The sequence below is a fragment of the Biomphalaria glabrata genome, chromosome 10 (genome assembly GCF_947242115.1).
Source record: "Biomphalaria glabrata chromosome 10, xgBioGlab47.1, whole genome shotgun sequence".
Lineage (NCBI taxonomy): Eukaryota > Metazoa > Mollusca > Gastropoda > Planorbidae > Biomphalaria > Biomphalaria glabrata.
In genome coordinates this window covers 35,621,643-35,644,770 of record NC_074720.1, presented here as the reverse complement: position 1 = coordinate 35,644,770, position 23,128 = coordinate 35,621,643, and the positions used below count along the sequence as shown (strand labels likewise).

At 34.1% G+C, this 23,128-nt stretch overlaps 1 protein-coding gene across 1 annotated transcript in view; it reads left to right on the top strand.

Moving 5' to 3' along the window:
- Positions 1-2,041: 2,041 nt before the first annotated feature.
- LOC129928511 (uncharacterized) overlaps positions 2,042-23,128 on the top strand; it is a 38,459-nt gene continuing 17,372 nt past the window's right edge. The window contains exons 1-7 of the mRNA XM_056043080.1: positions 2,042-2,132; positions 14,345-14,494; positions 15,443-15,644; positions 16,082-16,164; positions 18,100-18,218; positions 20,081-20,222; positions 22,260-22,405. Coding sequence (XP_055899055.1) covers positions 2,093-2,132; positions 14,345-14,494; positions 15,443-15,644; positions 16,082-16,164; positions 18,100-18,218; positions 20,081-20,222; positions 22,260-22,405 — 882 coding nt within the window. The 5' untranslated portion in view covers positions 2,042-2,092. The remainder of the gene's footprint in view (positions 2,133-14,344; positions 14,495-15,442; positions 15,645-16,081; positions 16,165-18,099; positions 18,219-20,080; positions 20,223-22,259; positions 22,406-23,128) is intronic.

Genomic DNA, 23,128 nt, shown 5'->3' with positions numbered 1-23,128 from the left:
ACAATAGTTAAGTCCGGCCCTGCTATTTAGTGACCTGTAAATATACATAGTACATTACTGGTTCTTTTTCCATGACAACTTGGTCACAATGTCCGGCGCTGCTATTTAGTCTTTGTAAAATGTTTTACATGTTTCGGATGTTCCATCAGAGTTGATGATAGTTAACTTCCTAGTTCAAACCTCCCGCAGGACGGAGGGGTATGGGAGCGGGCAGGGTTTGACAGTCCAGCGTGCAGCCATCCATATCGACGTGTGAATACCCACTTCTTCCCCCCCCCCCTCTTGTTTTTTCGTGGGGCGACTATCCGCAAAAATAAGAGAGTGATCTTTCCTTTACTTCTTCTTGTCGTCCAAACTTTTGAGGGAAGAGAGAATTTTATATATATATATATAGTAAAAAGAAACAATGTTTGTTCTAGAAAATGTTGTTTTTTTTTTTAATTAATTTAATCGACACCTAGTGGGCCAAAACGTCGAATACCGGGTGTACTCAAGACTAATCGTTATAGAAACGTCTGAACACTGACCTACGACGTCGCAATCATGTGGAATGTTTAGACCAGGGGTGACCAACCTTTTGGTTCCATGCACTAATATAATATTTTTCTTTTCTGAATCAGATGCGCCACTTAAATTTGTTAAAGTTTTAGTCTTTTAAAGTATGGTATTTTGTACATATTTGGTTTATTATTCACATTAGTGTAATTGAAGATTGAAGAAAAATAAAACAACTTTACTTATTAAGTCTTGTATTTGTTAACATTTTAGTTTGGATTTATAATTTTAATTTATTATTTCTGTATGACCTAAAGAAAACACTTATAATTTATGAACACTGTCAGCAGTTTTAAATAAAATTAGGTTTAGCAAGTTTTTAACATTGTAACAAAAAGCTTAAATAGGTAACATAAAAAAATGTTCAAAGGTAACGAAAATCGATTGCGTACTGATTACACAATATGATAATCACATCAAACTTTTATTTTTGGTGTAACTAGTTTCATAAACATTTCGCTAAATTGGGACGTCGTAATAGACAATGAATTAAATTCTCGTAAAACTTATTTTTAAACATTGGTTATTATCATTCATTTTTTTTTCTTGGGGTGAAATGCGCCATTTGTAATTGTGCGATGCGCCACCTTTGGCGCATGCGTCATAGGTTCGCCACCCCTGGTTTAGACCAATAGCTCGTTGCCACGTAACCGGCAGATGTCAGGCCCTCTATAACAATTGGTTTTGGGTACGTCCGATACAGGTAAAAAGATTAAAGAACACAGCTCAGACATTCAAATATTGGCCTCCCATGTTGGAAAGTGGTACACAAACACACACATAAATATAAACATTGTGGCTAAGGAAACTGAGGTTAAGGTCAAAGGTTCTGGATTAGCCCCTAGATTGCCTAGAAAAAAGAAAACAATCAGTAATTATAAATTGACATTGAATTTTGCTAGGTATAGATCTCAATGTTTGAAAGGCGCAGCGGCAGAGTGGTAAAGCGGTTGGCTTCCTAACCAAGGGGCCCCGGTTTCAGATCCTGGTGGAGACTCAGATTTTAAATTTCGGGATATTTAAGTCTATTCTTCCAGCTCTGATGGGTACCTGACATTACTAGGGGAAAAGTAATGACGGTTGGTCGTTGTAACGGCCACATGACATCTTCGATAACCGTGGGCTACCGAAACAGATAGCTTTTACATCATCTGCCCTATAGATTGCAAGGTCTGAAATCGGATTTTTTTTTTTTTTTTGCTTTATTTCATTGTTTTAAACACATGTTACCTACAGACAAAATGGTTTGCTTTCAAATAAAAACAAAATAAAAATTCCGTTGAATTCAAGTTGAGAACGACGCAGGTAATGGAAATTTTAAGAAGTATCTTTCGACTCAGATAACCAATCAGCGTTTGCTTTATGAAGGCACGAGACCAGTCGCTTGGCGACAGTCATGTCACGTGACAAGAAACACTTCGAAGTCTTTAAAAACAATCACGCGGGCCAACTTCTGCATTAGGAGGCACTCAAATCCAAGAAAAGCGGTGAGATCTAAAGACTTTGCTAGCTGACTGCCACATCCAGGGCTGTAGGGATGGCTACTTTAGCCTTCCTCCTTTTTGGACTGATTTCGTGTAAGTACTTTTTTGATAGACAATCCTTTTACATATTCATGCTTTACACTGGTTGAAGATTGGGATTTTTAATTTTAAGGAGATTTTAGGAAATTTCGAGATTTTAAGGGTGCCACTGAGTCCACCCAACTCTAGAGCTATTCGGTACCTGAAATTACTTGGGGTGAAGCAATTTGTCTTTGCGCAAGCCACATGACACCCCCGTTAACCCTTGGAAACAGATGACCTCTACATCATCTGCCATTAAGATCGCAAGGTCTGGTTTTTTGTGTGTATTGTACACAAATGTAATTGAGTGTGATGATTTTACTCAAAATAAAATACGGTATAATATAAGTGTTTAGAGAATTCGATCTAGATCTATTAGCCTCTATCTGAAAGTAATAGAATGTAACATTATTTCGAGCAATCTTAAAAAAAAAAAATTTACATTTTGCTTACATAATTGTTAACGCTATTTCTCCCTCGCGCATTCTCCTATCAAGTTGATATCTTAAACAATTATTTATTGTACTTATTAACAAAACATGAATCGATAAACAAAAATTTTCAATTAGGCAATTTATTATTGGTAATTAATTATTTTGTTGGATATCGAATAAGGGAAATAACTTTGTACATTACTGGTCGATATAGTTTTAAGGACGGAGTTCTTTCCATCTAGAAACGCTTTGTTGTTGTTGTTGTTTTATTTTTATATGTTGCTTGTTTATAATTGTGTTAATACAGGGGGGTAACTAGGAATTTTCCATCGTTTGGGGGCCTTGGGGCTTGACCTCTTTTTATATGATCCAATACTAAATCTATAAGCTTGGTATGTTACAATGTTTCCCCCTTATTGTTTCAAAAGAAGTCCCGCTGGGAGTCTAGACGATATTTTTTTTATTGCACCTGTTCTTATTATAAAAGTTGATTTTCTTTTAATTTTTGTAATTTCATTTAGTTTCTTAAACTCACAAAAACGTATTTTGAGTCATCCACCGCAAACAGCAATATCATAAGTTGATTTTTTTTTAAAAAAGACACTGCATGAGTTCAAGGGGCAGCCATCTTTGTTATTGTTTAGACTGTAATCTTGTATCTTGGGTTTTCTCTCCGATTTGGGTTTTTGTTTGTTTTTATTTTTGAAGCTATTATAAATAATATGCTAGATCTAGCTATACTGGTATCATCTAGTCCTAATACGTCTATTAATTAGACTTATAATCTACCTTCTAGAACTAGACTAATTACTACATTAATATGACAAGGTTCTTAAAGGCAATAAAGGTCAATTAATTTTTGGTAATAAACTGTGCTGATATTTATTGTAGGCCTAGTTAAATTTAGATTCTCTATATCAGAACAATTCAGAATAGATATAGACAATATTTAGATTTTAACAATTAAAAAGAAGACAGAACAATAAGAAACGTATTGTATTGACACCAAGTCAAAATTAAAAGAAAAAATAGCATTGCTTTGAAAACACAGAAGTAATGTTAATTCTTGGTATTTTTTAAGACACTATCTTGGGATTTCTTTGGAACATAAACAATAACAAAATAGTAACAAAGATAGCTGCCCCTTGAATTCCTGCAGAATTACCTCTGCTTCTAATTGCCCACGTCTTACTTGCCCATGACACAGTCCATTCACCCTAACCACCAAAACAAACAATGATGGTATACACTTTATTTGAGGCCCTTTGAACATTGCCAGTAGAGGCTACATTGTTTGAAAAAAAAAATATATGGCATGGTCCCTTTCGATCCAACCACCCATCCATTTAATCAATTATTTAAAAAACAAGCAACCCATCCATCTATCCAGCCAACTATCCATCCTTACATTAACTCATTCGATGAAATACATGCTACTGCATCAATCCATCTAGCCAATTTTCATCAATTAAAAAGAACGTATTTGGTGACCATGTGAATGAATATCGTGATAGTAATGGAGCTGAAAACTTAGACACCTCTAGTAAAATTAGAAATAAAATAACAGTCCCTGAATATTGGAAAAACATCAAATTATTTTTTATTCCACCTCTATATTTCTCTCTCTCACGCATCCCCCCCCCTCTCTCTCTCTCTGTCTCATTCTTTCCCTCTCTCTTTCTCTCCCATTCTTTTCCTTTCTCAATCTTTCTCTCTCTCTCTCTCTCTCTCTCTCTCTCTTTCTCTCTTGTCTCTGAATCTTTCTCTCCCTCTCTCTCTCAATCTCTCTTTCATTCTTTTCTTTTCTCTCTCAATCTTTCTCTCTCTCTCTCTCAATCTTTTCTCTCTCTTTATATCTCTTTCTCTCTCTCTCTCTCTCACTTTTTCTTTTAGTTTCTTTGAAACTTGTTTTCATTTAGTTTGAGAAGCACTGCATTAATGTATGTTGCCAACAAAGGTGATGATAAGTTGATGCACAATAATATCCATTTTTCCCCTTACATATCTAATGAAAATGATTTATAGTTGTCTATTGGTGACGTTAACTCTAGATTCGGTCGTTTAAGCTTATAGTAACCGAGACAATAGCTAGACCAATAAATAGTAGTAACTAAGACTAAGACTGCTTTATTGATCCTTATGGAGATTTGTTGTGATTACAAGGACTCTTTTCTCATATAAAGACAACACAACAGAAAAATACACATAAGTACAACAGACACAACATAAAACGTTCATTCAGTGACTACACACAGACATTTTGGTCCTTTTCATGTTTCCTGATCAATGAGTGGCGTTGATAGAGTCTGACCGAGTAAGGTACGAACGAGTTTTTGTACCGCTCTGTTCTTGTTTTGATTGACAGTAGTCGCCCACTTCCCGACGTCCTGGAGCGGGTGGCCGTTGTCTTCCTAGATTTTTTCGATTTTCCTTAGACACTTTTGTTCAAAAAGTTTCTTTAAGTGTGGTAATGTTGTGAGTGTAATTTTTGATGCCTCTTTTATGATGGTTTCTATACGGCGCAACTGGTTAGATGAAGCGTTGCCTTGCCAACAAGTTATTCCGTGTGTATTGTCGCGCCGTAAAAAAGTATTTAGGATCTTTTTATTTAGTTTAAAACTATTCAGTTTGTATAGAAAAAAAAAGTCTTCCTTTGAGAGATTGTTATTAATGATAACGCCTAGATATTTATATGCATTCACTTGTTCTATAGATGTACTGTTTATTTGCAGTTCACGTATAGTTTGTTTATTCTTTCTGAAATCTATTATAAGTTCTTTAGTTTTTGTGACATTCAGTTCTATAATGTTGTCAGTGCAGCAGTTTATAAACTCTTCTATCAAGTTTCGATACTGAGTTTCGTCTCCTGAAATAAGACCGACTATGGCAGTATCATCAGCGAATTTAATGAGTTTAACTGAGTCATAGATGCTTCTTAGGTCATTAGTGTAAAGAGTGTACAGTACAGGAGAAAGTACACAACCTTGTGGAGCACCCGTACATAGTTACTCGAGTTGACGATTTGGTGTTGTTGACTTTAACATACTCGGGCCGTTTGGTTAAAAAGTTTAGAACCCATGCTTGTACGTAAGGGCTGACATTTAAGTTACTCAGTTTGTTTATCATTAGATGTGGCTGTATGGAATTGAAAGCAGAGAAGAAGTCTACAAAGAGCAGATATGTTTTGGGTGTATCGAGATGCTTATAAAGCTGGTCCAAAAGCAATAGAATTGCATCCTCAGTTCCCCTAGCTGCTTTATATGCAAATTGGTGAGGGTCTAGGCTGTTATTGACTTTTGCTACAAGTTGTTTAAGCATATATTTTTCAAATCATTTCATAACTATAGATGTTAGTGCTACTGAGCGGAAATCATTTCAGCTAACTATTTATGGTTTCTGTGGTACTGTCGTTTTCCAGATGTGTGAAATTACGCACGTTTGCAACGAGTAGTTAAAGATGTGAGAGAAGATAAAAGATATTTGTTCTGCGCATAGCTTGATCAGCTTGCCACTAATTTTATCTGGTCCAGAAGCTTTTGTTATGTCTACTCTTTTAAACAATAAGGTCACCTCATCTTCAGTTACAAAATTGACGTAGGGTTCTTGTTTTTCTTTGGTCAGAGTGTTGAAAATTTCTTTTTGTAGGTCAACAAAATCTTCTTTGTCGAAACGAGAATAAAAAATCATTTAGTTCGTTGGCGAATTTCTCCTCACCATCCACTGAAAGTCGTTCTCGTCTTAAGGCGCAGCCTGTTATTTTCTTTAATCCTTCCCAGCATGCTTTTGAGTTGTTATTTCCAAAGAAATTCTCAGTTTTTTCTTTGTATGTTTTTTTTCCCTTCAAGTATTGCTTTTTTTTTTCAGTGTATTTTTAGCATTTTAAACTAGTTAGCCTTATACTTTGTTTTCTTTTCATTAATAAGATGTTTGATTTTTTTTGGTCATCCAGGGCTTATTGTTTCCATAGAGTTGTATTGTTTTGTTGGAATTCTTCTCGCAGAATGATAGATACGAGTTCACAGTTTCCGTTAGTTCGTTTATATCTGGACAGTTCTCAATGAGCATTTCCCAGTTAGTTTTCTCGAATTTTTTCTACAGCCTCTTTAAACCACATCTTGACCGTTTTTATAACTCTCTTTGTAGTTTTAAGAGTAGGTTTGTAATTAGGTATAAGATGTACCATGATATGGTCAGATTCTCCAAGTGGTAACAAACTTTTACATTTGTAAGCCTGCTTAATGTTTACGTAGCATTGGTCGAGACGTACTGGCAATAGTTTGGCAGTGTGTGTTGTCAATATTTAGGTTGTTGAAATCTCCAGTTACGATAGAAACTGAGTCTGGTTGTTTTAATTCTACATTGTGAAGCACATCAAAAATTATTTCCGACGCAGTCGCTGTGTCAGCCATCGGTGGTATGTACACAACAATAACGATCGAGATATTATCACTGACCCTTATCCTAACTGTAACCACTAACACTAACCCTAGCCTAAACCTTCATCCTTAACTATTAAAAAATAAAATATTTTTGCTTAGCAAACATTGAAAAAAAATAATTTTTGTGCCCAAAACCTATCTCTCTTTGCAGAGAGCTCTTTCGTTAATTTTTTACCTTTAAGCGCAAAAGAGCTTCGTTGTTCTTGGACCTTTAGAAAATTATCTTAAGCGAGCGTACCAAGCACTCACAGTTGACATTACACTTAAACGCTCATTTTTGTGAACAAAGTTGGCATTTGAAGAAATTAAAAAAATTTTTTTTTTTTTATGACGCATCTTTCTAGCTTATAACATGCTTAGTGCGCTATGGTCTAATTTTTTTTGTGGACCTGAGTGTGTGTGTGGAGGTGGTATGTGGTAATGGAGAAACAAAAGTTAGTTCGAAGTTGGGGTTACCACTATTGGAAAAAGTGTGAGAAACACTACATACATAACAAAGCACTAGCAGTATTAGTTTAAATTCAATCATATAAGATAGTGTTTTTTGTTTCTTTTTAAATGAAGGGCTGATCGAGACTTTTTTTTTTTAAACCATGAGGGTGGTGGTGGGTTAAATGCATACTGTATGTCCATATGTCATTATATGTTATTATATGTCATTAAATGTTATTATATTTCGATTTCATTTCCCTCGTTAATAGCAGTAACTTCATTTGGATTTTTCTAGGATTTTATTTTTAATTAAAACACGAATACTCATTCATTACTACTATTTGTTCGCGTACGAAGGTGCCTGGCTCCTGGGGCAGGGAGACGTGTCTGCGCCTCCACCTCCTAATAGTTTGAGTCAGTTTTACTAAAATTTTTAATAGTGGCGCTGTGGTGAATATGTTTGTATATAGGATTGTAAACAGCAGTTGATACAACCTGGGTTATTAGATTCAAGGAATTCTATGTTATTTATTATTTTTACTATTTTTTCATTGGTCCATTGGTTGGGACAGAGTGACGGCGCTTGGAGTTTTATTATTATTGTTATTAGATTTAGAGGCCTGAGTCGTACGATACAAGTCAGTTTTATAATTATGTGTATATAGTAGATTCATTTAGTTAACGTTTGATGCTTTGTCTTCAACTACAGATACCCTGATTACTTTTATTAAAGTTATATTTTTTGTTGTTAATTCATCTCTGGCGTCTCTTTAAAGGGAAACTCCGATAGTTTTTCAAATTTGAGTTATTGACATATTTAAATTCTGCGTAAAAAGTTGTAATAGTAAACATTATATCATTTTTTATTTAAATGCTCGGAAAATTTTATATTTAATAAATTAGACAGAAAATTCTCCACGCCCCCCAAAAAAACGGGGTTCTGCGAGATGTTTTTAGTTTTTAAAAACGTGACGTCACAAGGGTGCTGGCTAAATATAGATCTAGACCTATATAACTGATAAACTCTCTAGTCTAGATCTAGACCTATCGGATCGCATTTATTGTTACGCTTCACAGCTAGATCTAGTCTCCACGTTGATTTATAATCGGTCATTGTTTATAAACCTCTATTTCTACTTGAAGAAAATTAAATATTGTTCTTCAGCTTGTTGCAGTAGTTCCAATCTCAAAGATAAAATCAGCAAGTATGCTGATACAGAAATTAGTGTCTCTTTTCATTTGTTTCCAAGATATGAAGTTTTAAAGGGAAAATGGGGAAAATTTATTCGCCTGAAGAGCAAATATTTTACAAAGGCATTAGCTAATTCCTGTTTATGCTCAAACCATTTTGAGAGAAGCTGTTTCAGCAACTTCATTGCTGTGGAAAATGGGATTTTGATTTGAAAAAACTTGAAGTTAATACCAGGTGCAGTACCAACAAATATTGGATTTCCAGGCCAAAGAATTCAATTAATGATACTACTGAGACATTTTAAACAACTGAAGTTCATAAATATAAATGAAATCAGATTTGTGAGCTAGAAATTTACTACGAATACTAGATCTACTATTAAATTTCTTATTTAATAAGTAGATCTATCGTCTACGAAACTCAATTCCAACTTTTTAACTTTTGACCTTGGGGGTGTGTCTCGCCGGCTGAGCCAGCGTCAAGCTCTCTCATCACTTTTTCCATGTCAACCAATGTTAGGTCGAAACAGCACAAAAAAAATCATAATTTTCTTACGGTCAAACATACAGTCATAATTTATACACCATTAGAAATTTCTTTTAAAGTATTTGGTAATAGGCGATATTATGCCGCCCACGCCTGATCCGGTTCTTTCTGTGGTCTTACTGTAGACAATAAGCTCCTAAACCTACCCTCCAAAGCTGCACCATCGCAAATTAATATTAAGCCGAAAATAAAATATTTAGTTTTCAAGTTCTTTTATCATTGTTGTAATGAAAAATACGCCATTTTGTTTACTACGTTCTTAAGAGGATGTAACTCTCCATCCCAGAAGTTTAAAAAACAATAAATTAAGAGCAAGTATCACTGAACTATATATTATTTTGATGGAATTTAGTATGATCAAAATTTAGATTTAGTGCTAGCTTTAGGGTTAGGGTTAGAATTAGGTTTAGGGTTAGGTTTAAGATTAGGTTTAGAATTAGGTTTAGGGTTAGTGTTAGGATTAGGGTTAGAATTAGGTTTAGGGTTAGTGTTAGGATTAGGTTTAGAATTAGGGTTAGGGTTAGAATTAGGGTTAGGTTTATTATTAGGTTTAGAATTAGGGTTAGGTTTAGTGCTAGGTTTAAGATTAGGTTTAGAATTAGGGTTAGGTTTAGAATAAGTTTAGGGGTTTAGGGTTAGGTTTAGAATTAGGGTTAGATTTAGGATTAGGGTTAGATTTAGAATAGGTTTAGTGAAACCTAACCTTAAACCTAACCCTAAACCTAGCACTAACCCTAAACCTAACCCTAAACCTAGCACTAACCCTATCCCTAAACCTAAATACTAAACCTAAACTTAGCACTAAGCCTAACCCTAAACCTAGCACTAACCCTAAACCTAAATACTAAACCTAACCCTAAACCTAGCACTAACCTATCCCTAAACCTAAATACTAAACCTAACCCTAAACTTAATTCCCTAAACCTAGTACTAAACCTAAACCTAATTCTAAACCTAACCCTAATTCTATACCTAATTCTTATTCTAAACCTAACCCTAAACCTAGCAGTAAACCTTTTATTTTGATCCTACTAAACCTAATCCTAAACTATAATATAGTGTTCCAAACGATATATAGTTCAGTGACATTTTTTTCTTTACTTCCTCGCCTCAATTACAGCAATAATAAGGAACCGTAAAAACTAAATATTTTTTTTTCTGCTTAATATTAATTTGCGATGGTACAGCTTTGGAGGGTAGGTTTATGAGCCTATGGTCTACGGTAGGACCACAGAAAGAACCGGATCAGGCGTGGGCGGCATAATATCGCCTATTACCAAGTATTTTAATGATGTAATAACGAAAAAAAATTTTTATCAAAGATAATTTCTTTTTCGCCTCCCTATCAATGAGTATCAATAGGATTTGAGTGCACCGTCGTGACGTCACACAGAAATTCAGTGAAAATCTGACTGTTTTGGATGCGCAGAAAAATTATGTCACAAAAACATCAATTACTAAGTTATTCTTGCAAATAAAAAAAAAAGAATAATATATTCGTTATCTATAAATCAAAACACATATTATATCAAAAATTGTCAAAAAAGAGATTTTTGTTCTTATGCTGTCAACTTTTGCATTTTTTAGTGTATTTACTGAAATGAAGGTCTAAAAAAATGTTAATATTTAATCAATTAATAAATTGATGAAGTTGTTTCTTCATTTTTTCAATAACTTTTTTAAAGAGAGTTTTTTGTTCTTATGCTATCATTTTAAATGAATTTTAATATTAGATCTAATAGCTGCTAGAAAGAAAGACAAAACAGCAACAGAAAAATGTTGGCAAGTAATTCAAGGGAGATAGTCTAGTATTAAGCCTTAAAACCAAAATGGCTATTTCCAATGACAATATAATAACTAGAATACTCTCTTCCTATAATTAGTGGAAAGACAGTACACACCACCAAGGGACAGGTAGGGAGTCCGGGGAAGCGCTGTGAGCTTCCCCAGTGGGGTACGGGGCAAAGCCCCTGAACCAAGCATCCTTTCCGTTATTTTAAACTTTAAAAAATGCATATTCTGAGGTATATACAGTGCAATTAGCCTGCTATTCTTCCGCTTAAAAAAAATCAAAAACTAAATATTTGCTATTTACTGGAGTTCAGCGACTGGTAGAATGCTTTAGTTTTTGTATTGGAGGGGGGAGAGTAATCACAAAACCCCTTTTGGCTACGCTCATGAAATTTGGTGACTGTACTTTACTTACGTTGGCTGCAATGGGGCAGTAAGTAAAGTTTCCCTTTCAGACAATGAGGTCTGAGGCAAGTGATGGTTTGAACCCCTCCCGACTACGCCCATGTGTTATATTATAGGTGTAAGCCTAATTCTCTACAAAATATATAAAGTTTGATAACACATCGAAAACTGGATGGATGCATTCCTAGGATTACATAATGTATTCTATTTATACATGTATGTAGTCTGGAAACTATAAACAATACAATAGTAGACTAATGAGTTTAAAGCTTTTTGGTATTACTTATAGATTACAGACTTTTCTTAAAAAAATAAGATAGTTACGTCCTACGCATTTCATGTGTCAAGCTAGTCTTGCATGTTGATCCGGGACTTAAATGTGCTAAATCATTTGTTTCCTGGCTGATTCAGGCAACCCATTCCATTAAAAAATAAGAGAAAGCAGAACGGTTAAAGAGGTACTTGCTTAATGTGAAAAGCTCTTGCCTTGTCCTAGTACATTCTCAAAAACGCGATTTGTATATATATATGAATATACCATGACCAATTATTTAAAATTTAAATTAAATCTCCTTTCATTAAATATCGGATGTGACAGCGCTATATAAATTATTGTAATAATTTTCATCATTAATGACTTCATACTAAGCATAAGTTTACCAATAATTATAATAGTATAAAAATTTATTTAGATGCAGATCTATTTTTTAATTAAATAATATATTTTTGTAAGCCTTAAATGTAATATTTTTAGATCTATGTAAACAAAAAGAAACTTACTATTTCTTTTCAACTCGCAGAAAGTAGAACTTTATACCCATATTGAGCTGTGAATAAGTTAGGCGGTTAGTAACCTTGTTTTATATTGAAGAGGTAGAGGTATTTTTAGCTTCAAACCTCGTTGAAAGGGGAGTGGGTAGACTCAAAACCTTTTTTGGCTATGCTCATAAATTTGTAATTTGCTTTTTTATATTTTGAAACCACCTTTGGTTTCGCTCATAGCATTTTGAGTGCATAATTTGCTTTTTTTTTTATATTGAAGAGGTATTTTTAGCTTCAAACCCCGCTGAAGGGAGTTTTAACTCAAAACCCCCATTGGCTACGATCATAGAATTTTAAGTGTGTAATTCGTTTTTTTTTTCATTGAAGAGGTGGTTTTTAGCTGCAAAACCCACTGGAGGTTTAAAGACAAAACTCCTCTTGGCTACGCTCATAGAATCTGAGGACTGATGTATGGATTGCTTTTATTCATTGCTCCTTCACACTGAATTTCGACCGTAGTTGAGAGGCTCATGTTTGACAATATTGTCTTTCTCTTTTTAACATAGTTAAGTAAGTCGTTGGATGATTAAGATTCAATTTTAAAACAAAATAGAAATTAAGGGAAAATCAGATTTAGTCTATTGAAATGTGTCAGGTTCAAATTATATATATATGCTTGGCTCTTGTTCTTGTGTTTCTTGACTTGGCTCGTTAGGGGTATGAATGTGTACTCAATTACACTTATTAATACTTGCTTAGTTACACACATAAGAACAATTACTACTAGATACACTAAAACTCCAACTATAGATATCCATTGAAATACGAATAATACTATAATATTCAATAAGAACATAAAGATATCAATTCTAAAATATTATTAATCAACAATCACCAGTCCATCAACTTTCATGTTATATCCATATATAAACACCAGTCCAGGAAGCAATGCTCAACCTTCCTGGACCGGGAGCAAGACCTTACTGACCTAACACACTCTCTCGCACATTCAACGAAGACTTAATCACTCAGTTCACAACATGTGCAACACTTTGCATTCATAACAAGGGGATATAACAATCATGCCAAAATATCAAACTAACATTCATTCTCGCCATACCTCCCCATGACAAAATGGATTTGCCTCATAAAAATGATTAGATTAACTTTTAACAAATTCACCCATGTATCCCTTTCTCACCCCCCCCCCCTTCCAATTTTCCCAACTGGTCTAGATAAGTGATAGGATCATAGTGTATTGAGAAAGCTAAAAGTATGAAATAGCGCTAAACAGTTTTAATTTTGTTGGTATAGCAAACTTTATTACATAAATTATCCAAACTAATTGATATAACTACACTTCGTAGAAGTTTTTTTATATATATTTTTTTATGTTTTCTTTTTCATGTTTTGAACATGATGTCTCAAATGTTTCCTGTTCTCAGAATTGACTTCAATAAATAAATTAATAGACGTACAGAAACAATTAATGCACCGTCTTATGTAGAAATCATTAGCTGAAATGTTAATGGAGGAATTTGATTATGTGAAGTCTAAGACTAAGACTCCTTTTGATCCAACACAACAGAAACATACACATAAATAGAACAGACAAAACATAAAGAGTTCATTCAGCGACTACACACAGGCATCTTAGTCCTTTTCATGATTCCTGATCGAAGGGTAGCGTTGATAAATTCTGACCGAGTAAGGTACGAACAAGTTTTTGTATCGCTCTGTTCTTGTCTTGATTGACAGAAGTCATCCACTTCGCGACGATTTGCCATAGTTATGATGGAGCGGGTGACTGTTTAGTTCCCAGATATTTTCACTTTTTCTTATACAGTTCTGTTTAAACAGTTCCTTTAAATATGGTAATGTTGTGCGTGTGATTTTTTATGCCCTTTATATAATGTTTTCTAGGCGGCGCAACTGTTTTGATGAAGTGTTGCCTTGCCAACAAGTTATTCCGTATGTTAGCAGACTTTGTATAGTCGCGCCCTAAAAACTATTTATGATCTTCTTATTTAGTTTAAAGCTATTGAGTTTATATAGGAAAAGCTCACTTTAAAAATCTCCTTTCAATAATGAACCAATAAAATAAATATGTTGAATGAGACATTACCATCAGCTTTATTTAGGAGGATTTCAATACTAACAAGCTTTTTTACTTTACTTCTTTTTTCTAAAACTTATTAACATAAAAACTTTTGTATGTTTCAGTCTTGGATCCTGTGTTTGGCGCAAGTTGTTCTAGCTCTGATAAATGTTTATCCACAAAATACACTCTGGCGACTTGTGATAAGGACTCAAAAAACTGCAGCTGTTCCTCTGTTTACCCCGGCTACAAGCCTATTCGATCAGGATGTGGAAGTAAGTAGGGCAGTAGACTTTTGAGACAGTAAATAAAATTTCAATCGAAAACAAATATATGTTTCCTTGCCCCCTTAGTCATATAATAGTTTTGGAAAAGAGCTGTTAGCTCCCTGCAATGGTATCTTGGATATGAGTACTGAGCTGCAGAAATGCATTTTTTTTTTTTTGCATCTACAGTCACAGTTCAATATGTCTTTCAATATGCGAATCTAGTTGAGTAAATTATAGAAGTGAATAGCACCAACAAGTGTGAGACATTTGAAGCATGCTGAAGGCCAATACATCTGTCTTGGGGGTCTTGAATTAATTTCTAATCAGTGAAGGGTCACGTTCTAATCATTGAAGGGTCATGTTCTAATCAGTGAAGAGTCACTTTCTAATCACTGAAGGGTCACTTTCTAATCAGTGAATGGTCACTTTCTAATCACTGAAGGGTCACTTTCGAGTTAAACAAGACAACTTAAAGTGGATCTTTTTTCATCACACAACAGACATCAACACAATGATGGTATAACATAAGGTTAAAATTCACCTTTTCTGATGTGAGTAAAATGAATAGATCATCATTGGTGAAGACCTCTCTTTTTTAATGTAACGTTTAAAGTTGATCTTGTTGCTGGATGCTTCTAGGTAAAATGGCTTAAAAGCCATAAATGAAAAATTTATAGTTGTCTAAATTTTTACATTTTTTAAACATGATATTCATCCTGTTTTTATTAATTGGTCAAAAGCAAATTTATGGCTATAATGTTAATTCAACTGACTTTTTTTGTCCCTTGGAAAAATAAAGGTAAAAAAATGGCTATCCTTTGTGATCTCCAATCAGCAATGCCATGCACCCTTAGGGGTTTTAGACATCATCAAGGAAAAAGCTTGTATTTATTTTTTGTTTGTTTTTGACATCATCAATTACAGAGCCTGTATACATTTATTTTGTTTTCTTAGGAAACTTGTACACACCAACTCTTAAGCCATTGGCTCCTTTCAGCACAGAGATGATACCTGGTAAGGAAGCTGTTCTGATCTGCTCCTCTGATGATGGTGCCACGTTGTTTGAGTGGATGAAAGATGGCCTTCTATTTAAAAATGTGACTACCAGCATGTACACTATCACAGCTGCCAGTGTTAAAGATACTGGAACTTATAAGTAATTATATAAAAATCTTTACTATGTAATATTACAAAATAAAGTTGGTTTTATTATTATTTTAAATCAATTATTACCTTTACATTTTGTTAAAAGTAAAAGAAAGTTAAAGCCTATTTGCCATATATATATATATATATAATATATATATATGTAGATATATAGGTATCTTAACATGTGAACAGATTACTACTATGGAAAGAAATGCTGTATAAATTTTATTCTGTTCCCACTTCAGCTCCCATAGCAAAATGACCAGAAAATTTAGGCAGCTGTCATTATATTACATAAGTGAAAAAATGCAGAGCCTAGCATTAAGTATACACACTAGTTCTTTTTTTCTAGCAGAGAAACTATATAGATTTGAAAATACCAGTTTCCTTTAATGCTGCTATTTTCGTTACTGGAGAATTCTAAACCAAATATCTTTTCCACAGGTGCAAAGCAAAACTTAACACAGATAGTTACTTTCAGTCACTTGAAAGTGAGGGCCTCACTATGACATTGATAACTATATTGGGTGAGAAAAATTAGAATTTTTTTTTCTTTGTCAGAAAACAAAAATCTTCAATATCTTCTGGCTTTTACTATTCCTAGTAACAACCCACTAGACCAACAATACAATAGCCAATTTCAATATTGCAATTTTGCAGTTCACTTGAGGTGTTATGACTAGGACTTTGGCGCGAAAAGTTGTTTGTTTCATCAAAAAGGTAGAGTTTTGGCTTAGAGACATTGATGAAGTTGTTTGTTTTATCAAAAAGGTAGAGTTTTGGCTTAGAGACATTGATGGGACTATTAAAAGCAAGCCTAGGATTTTAAAAGTGTATTGAAATTAAACTCAGAATACTTTTGGTAGCTTTAGAGGGTGTTCAGCTTTAGTTTCTGAATTAGGTGTTTATTTAGCAATGTAAGGTTCCCTTCCTTACATCTTAAACTTCTTGTTCGACATCGATCATTAGCGTCAAGTACCTTTATTTTGTTGGTTTTGGAGCTGTGTTATTTGCATATTTGAGTGTTACCTCCATTTAGACTTATCTGCTCAAGACACAGTGGGAGATGCTTAATGTAATGTTTTAATCGCTGCCATATCTCTCATTGTTGCAAGGCTTATCTACCATTAGTTAGTAAAATTTCTATACAAGCAAAATTCATTGATTAACTAATAGGTTAAATTTTTATTGACTCATGTGTTATCATCGACTCAAAAAGTTTGTGCAATTTTTTACATGATCTGATAATGGGAAGTGGGAGAAGTAATGTGTAAAACATTTTCACTGAAAAAATGAGTTTATAAAAGAGAGATAACCTGAAGTGCTTTTCAAAATTGGATGTCGCCATTGCAGACATCAAACATAAAATAAAAAGCAAGTTTTTAAACATGGTGAGGTATATATGAGGTATATATATTGTGCTTTTCAACATTTTATATAATAATTATAAAATAGTCTTTCTAAGTCAATATAGGTTATATGCAATGAAAACTTGCTATATAGACTATAATTAGAATAATTAGTCATAGGTTTGTGCTGTGAATGCCATCATGGACATTATAGAGTGACTTCTTATAGTCCAACAGCTAAGATTGGAAGGGCATACATCCGTATGAAGGACGAACGTATGCCACTGAAAGATGATTGACGTAACCGAGGTGCCCCACAAAAACGCATTGAAGACCAGCTTACGCACCAACTTGCTTTAACTTACATTGAAGAGAGCACCTGGCTACAGGTAGCTTTAGAACAAGACAGCTGGAGATTACTTACATAGGCAGCAGGAAACACATTTTAGATAAAAAGAAATTCCACTGCAGAGGACAGACATAGTGAAAAGATAATCTAAAAACGACCACTGGTGGACAAAGGTTACACCTGCATTGGTTGTGACAAAATATGTAGGTCACAGCTGGGGCTGCATAGCCACTGGAAGTACTGCACTGCTTATTAATCATTGGACTCAAAGACAAGTCTTTAGATTAGATGATGTAAAGGTCATTTGTTTGTGTAGCTTACATTTAATGAGGGTGTCAGGTGGCCAGCACAACGACCAACAGCCTTCTTTTCCCCCAACTAATGTAAGGTACCCATTAGAGCTGGGTGGACTCAGAGGCCCCCAAAGAATCTGAAATTAAAATTCCAGGATTCAAACCCTGACCTCTGCTTCAGAAGCCAAGCGCTTTACTGCTCAGCCACCATGCATCCAGATATATATATACATTTAATATAGAATTCAGTACTCTTTCTTTTTTAAATGGCTAATGAAAGTATTCATATTTATGGTCTTGAAAAAGGCAGTTTGTAAATATCAATAATTATCACGGTGATAAGTTTAGAGTTTTAATTAGCCACTAAATGACCAAATATCACAAATTAGCAATAACATTGATGATGCTAAAAACTCTGAAGTTTAAATCTTTTAAATTATTTCTTTTTATTAAACTATTTCCAATAATCAGATACACCCCAGCCTCCAGTGGTTCTTGTTCATCCTACAGAAATATTTCCAGGTAAAAATGCTAATTTGGACTGCTCAAATTTGCCTAATGGCTTTAACAAGAGCAAGGTCATCTTCCTGGTAAGGAACAAAATTATTTATGTCTTTAACATGTTATTTAATTTGTTATGCTCATGCATTGTATTATCAGATCGTATTAAATATTCTTAATAAACTTTAATGGTGCATTTAGACAACACTGTGCAAGATAACACAATTTAATTGAGATGTGAACTGCAGGAAGAGAAACCATGATAAACGCACTCTATATGATTTGCAACATGATCTGGCTATCAGGAGAATGGCCCAAACCCTGGACCCAATCACTCATCATAACCCTTCCAAAGAAAGGCAATTTACAACTCTGCCAAAACTATCCCACCATCAGCCTCATAAGCCATCCCAGCAAAGTACTGTTAAAAATTATATTAAATTGGCTAAAACCGATAGCAGACAACATCATATCAGAAGAACAAGCAGGTTTTCGACAAGGTTCCAGCACAACAGAACAAATCTTAAACCTCAGAATACTCTGTGAAAAATATCTCCAACACCAAGTGAATCTTTTCCATGTCTTTATTGATTTCAAGAAAGCTTTCGATCGAGAATGACACAGGGCACTCTGGGCTCAATGGAAAAGTACAACATTAATAAAAACATAATCAAAGTTATCCAGAACCTCTACAAGGATGCCACCAGTGCGGTGTACTTCAGCAACACTCTTCAATATCCTTGAAAGGATATTGGAAGATGCTCTCGAGGGCTATGAAGGTACTGTAAGCATTGAAGGAAGAAGAATTACTCACTTGCACTTCTCAGATGACATTGATGGCCTAGCAGAGATAGAAGAAGAACTAGCTGACCTGCGCATTGACAAGACTTCCACAGCATATGGCATGCAAATAAATGCAAAAAAACAACAAATTATGACCAAAAGCCAACAGGGCTTTAAAAGAGGCATCAGTATTGAAGGTGAAAAGCTGACTAGTGTTAACAGCTTCAAATACCTTGGAGCTATTGTCTCGGATTATGGAACAAAACCCAAACTGGACTGGCCCGAATAGTACAGTCCACAGCAGCCCTTTCAAAACTTAAAATAATTTAGAAAGACAAGGGCTTAACCCTCGGCACCAAAATCAGACTGATGCTTTCCCTGATGCTTGCGAGTCTTGGGTGTTGAATGCAGAACTAGAAAGGAGAATCCTAGTAATGGAATTGAGATGCTACAGAAGGATCTTAGGCATCACATTCAAAGACCGCATCACAAACCAAGAGATTAGAGACAGGGTTACTGCAGCGATCGGACCCCATGATGACCTGCTAACTATTGTAAAAAAAACTAACGCTTAAAATCTATGGTCACATTACAAGATCTAAGGGGGTTGCAAAGACCTTCCTTCAGGGAACAGTACTGGGAAAAAGAAGAAGAGGCAGACAGAAAAAGCGATGGGAGAACAACGTAAAAGAATGGACGGGCCTACCATTGAAAGAGGTCTTAAACAAGGCAAAAGATAGGGATGGAATGGAGAAAAACTGTCAACAGGTCTTGCTTGGTTCCCCGACGGTTCAACAGACTAAGGGATAGGTAAAAGGTGAACTGCAATTGTTATTACAATGCAATTAGGGTTAATGTTAGCACTCTTAGGTCTATATTCAGAGCGAAATTGTATGGACATTACATAAACGGCTGGTTTCTGGTTGTTTGGACTGTCATCATGATGGCTCTGAGATGAAACCCAGCCCACTCCTCCTGCCGCCATACTGAAGCAGGTTTTGGCTTATATATAATAATATTTGTTTCTGAATGGTTGTCCAAGACTTCAAAGATAAATCAAACAAATATATATGCATATTTATTCGTTATATCGATCAAGCTTATTTGTCATAATCAATAAATAAAATATCATCAATTATTCTTTTAATTATCATTAATATCTTAACAGAATGGTGATTCAGTCCCAATAACTACTCCTCTAAGAATGACATCTTTACTATCAGAGACTTTTGTAAAGTGTGTATTAACGGATGCAACACTCTTTACTGGGACGGTTTCAAGTGGTGTACAGAAGTTACCAAAAGTTGTCAGTAAGTTTCAAAACCATTTCAGGAGGTACTAAGATAATGATACTTTGAAAGCTTTTTCATTTATTAACTCGCAGCTAATTAAGCATTTCTTAGTTTGATTAATTAGCTGCGTAGGTAAATTGAGATTGGAAGATGCAAGATGTGCTTATGATAGAGGTATTGCTTCAGTCGGATGATTAGTTTGATAAATGATTGTGTTATGTTCTAATAAAGACACTCCCCTATAAACATGCCCATTACGGCCCAGTATCAGTTTTAATTAGGGATATCCCCCTTTGCCCTAATTGCAGCCCTAAATAGCCCAAACCTAGATCTATAGCTCTATAACCTGTAGTATAACTAATTACTTAACAGATCTAGATCTAGATAGCTCTAATTTGATCCACGTGTGTACGTTCTAGAGTGAAGACTGAATAATCCAGTTTGTGCCGAATATCGCGAGCTTAAAAAAATAAATGCTTCTTTTTCATTGGTCGAAAGAAATTTTAACATGTATAAAACTTTTTTTTTTAAATCTAAATCTAGAAAAAACAAAACAAAAAAAAAAGAATATGTTCTCCTTTAACTTTAGATTCTATGTGTGATTAAATATTACTAGATATAAATATATTTTTTGATGTATTAAAAAATCAGACACACACACACATACACTATTTGATTACGAAAAGTCTGCATTAGGCCCATACGGGTAAAACTTCACTATTCCAGTTAGGGATTTCCCCAATAGAACCCTAATTAATTTTTTTTTAAATCTTAATATTACTTACAAAAAGGATTCAAAGCAACATTTAGCTTTAAGACAATTAATACTAAATTTTAAAACATCATAATATTGTTTTTTATTTTATAATAAAGATTTCATCATGTTGGTTCTGGCGTGATTGGGGAAATCCCACACCGGCACGAAAGCGGAAAGACGTAAACCGCCCAATAACTAAAATCCCACACCGATCCGTTAACCTTTTTACAGGGGCGAGTGTAAGTAGGGCAATCTACCCAATGAAACCTTATTACCCCACACCGCGCCAGAATGGTTTCAATAGGGCTTTGTTTATAGGGTCAGTTTGTTTTTGAGAAAGATAAATTTATATTAAAACATGTATGTCCATGTTAAATTTTTTTTGGAAGATGGTATTTGGGGAGAAAACAAGTACAATAGAAAGACTATTCCTCCTTTTTACAGTGTACCTACCTTTGTAAGTGCAATTATTTTGCTCTTGATAATGAATATTAAATATTTTTAAAGTGGAACAACTTTTTAGCCCTCCCCTATCACCGACACCAGAGAAAAAAATCCTGGTTAATCTTCTTGAGATCCAGACTTTGAAGATGTGTGCAAATTTCTCCTTAAAAAATCATTTTGAAAAATTGATTATTTTACACTTATGAATAACTAATAATAATTTTTATTATTTTACACTTATGAATAACTAATATTAAGTTAAAAACTTTGTAGATTAGTTTGTCATTTTAGCTCTCATGTTTATGTTTGTTATGTTATCACAGCGCCTTGAGCCTCATTTTGTTTGTTAACAGCGCTTTATAAATAAAATTATTATTATTATTAATAATAACTACTGGCGAATGCGTAACCCCACTAAGACAATATAAAATTGTAATAATAGGCCGATTGATCCAGACTAATAAGATAGTGAGCAAAACGTATGTTAATGAATAGGGCCTTGTGCAGAAATAACCAAAGACATGTCTGTTAAAGATGAACATTTTTAAGACCAAATTTAATTTCAATAGATATTTTTTATAAATTATATCAATCAAACTAGACCTTTCTCAGTGTGGCCAATTACCTTTTCCAAAAGATATACATTATCCACTGTCAAATTTCTAGAAAAATCATTAGAACGTTTTAGAGAGCAGTGTCCTGGTTTTTTTTACCCATGGAGAAGTTACAATCCAAAAAGAGGAATTGTAATTAGATTGATGAGGTTTGTATAAATGGGCTATGCATACTTAAAGTTGAACCGGGTACACCATCAGTATTGTTTTCTTTGTTTTCACTTTGTTTTATTTTTCCAGGTAGAATTATAGGTGTTGGAATAAGTACAACTGCTGTAAGAAACGAGGTGTACACAGTTCTCGAGAAAGTACCATTAGCTTGTATGACAAGCCCTGAGCCAGCTTATGTCGACACTACATCTACTGCACTTCATTTTGGATGGATGGTAAGTGATCTTGAGTTGAGTAGAAAACTTTGTCCTAATGTATACATACTTATAAAATTAGGAGACATTTAAATACAAGAGACTTAAAGCATAGTGAGAGAAGAAAGAAAATAAACCAAGGAACTGATAAAAACAATGTATTGTAATGAAAATACAATTTCTTGTTTCATAGTTTGTCTAATTGATTCAAAATCAAATCAAATCAAATCTAATTGATTTTAAAAATAACAGATTTGGTAGTTAACCTACATATTATCTTTCGAAACAAAAGTAAATTTTGAAACATTGTGTTTGTTTTTTTAAATATATAATTTTCAATTTTGCAATACCTTTATTCAACTCATAACTTTGTGGAACCTGGACATGCATCTTGAAAATGGCTCTTAATTTTTTTCTAGAAATTTGACAATTGATGTACGTTGTTGGGAAATGAATTACTAGGTCATTATGCCACAACTAGTGAAAATGAATGTTATGAAATATAACGACAGTTTTTAAAGTTTTAGAACTTGAATAAGCAGGAATTGAGAAACCACAATGGTTTGTTTTTTTATCAAAGTTCTATTATTGGAATCAATGAGTCATAACAATCTGAAACAATTGAAATCAAACATCCGAGGTTTTGCAGACAACAATATAAACTGACCGAATCAAGAAAACCAGGTTTGACATCTGGCAAATATAATAAATAAAACATAACGGTCATCAAAGCTTCTTATTTGG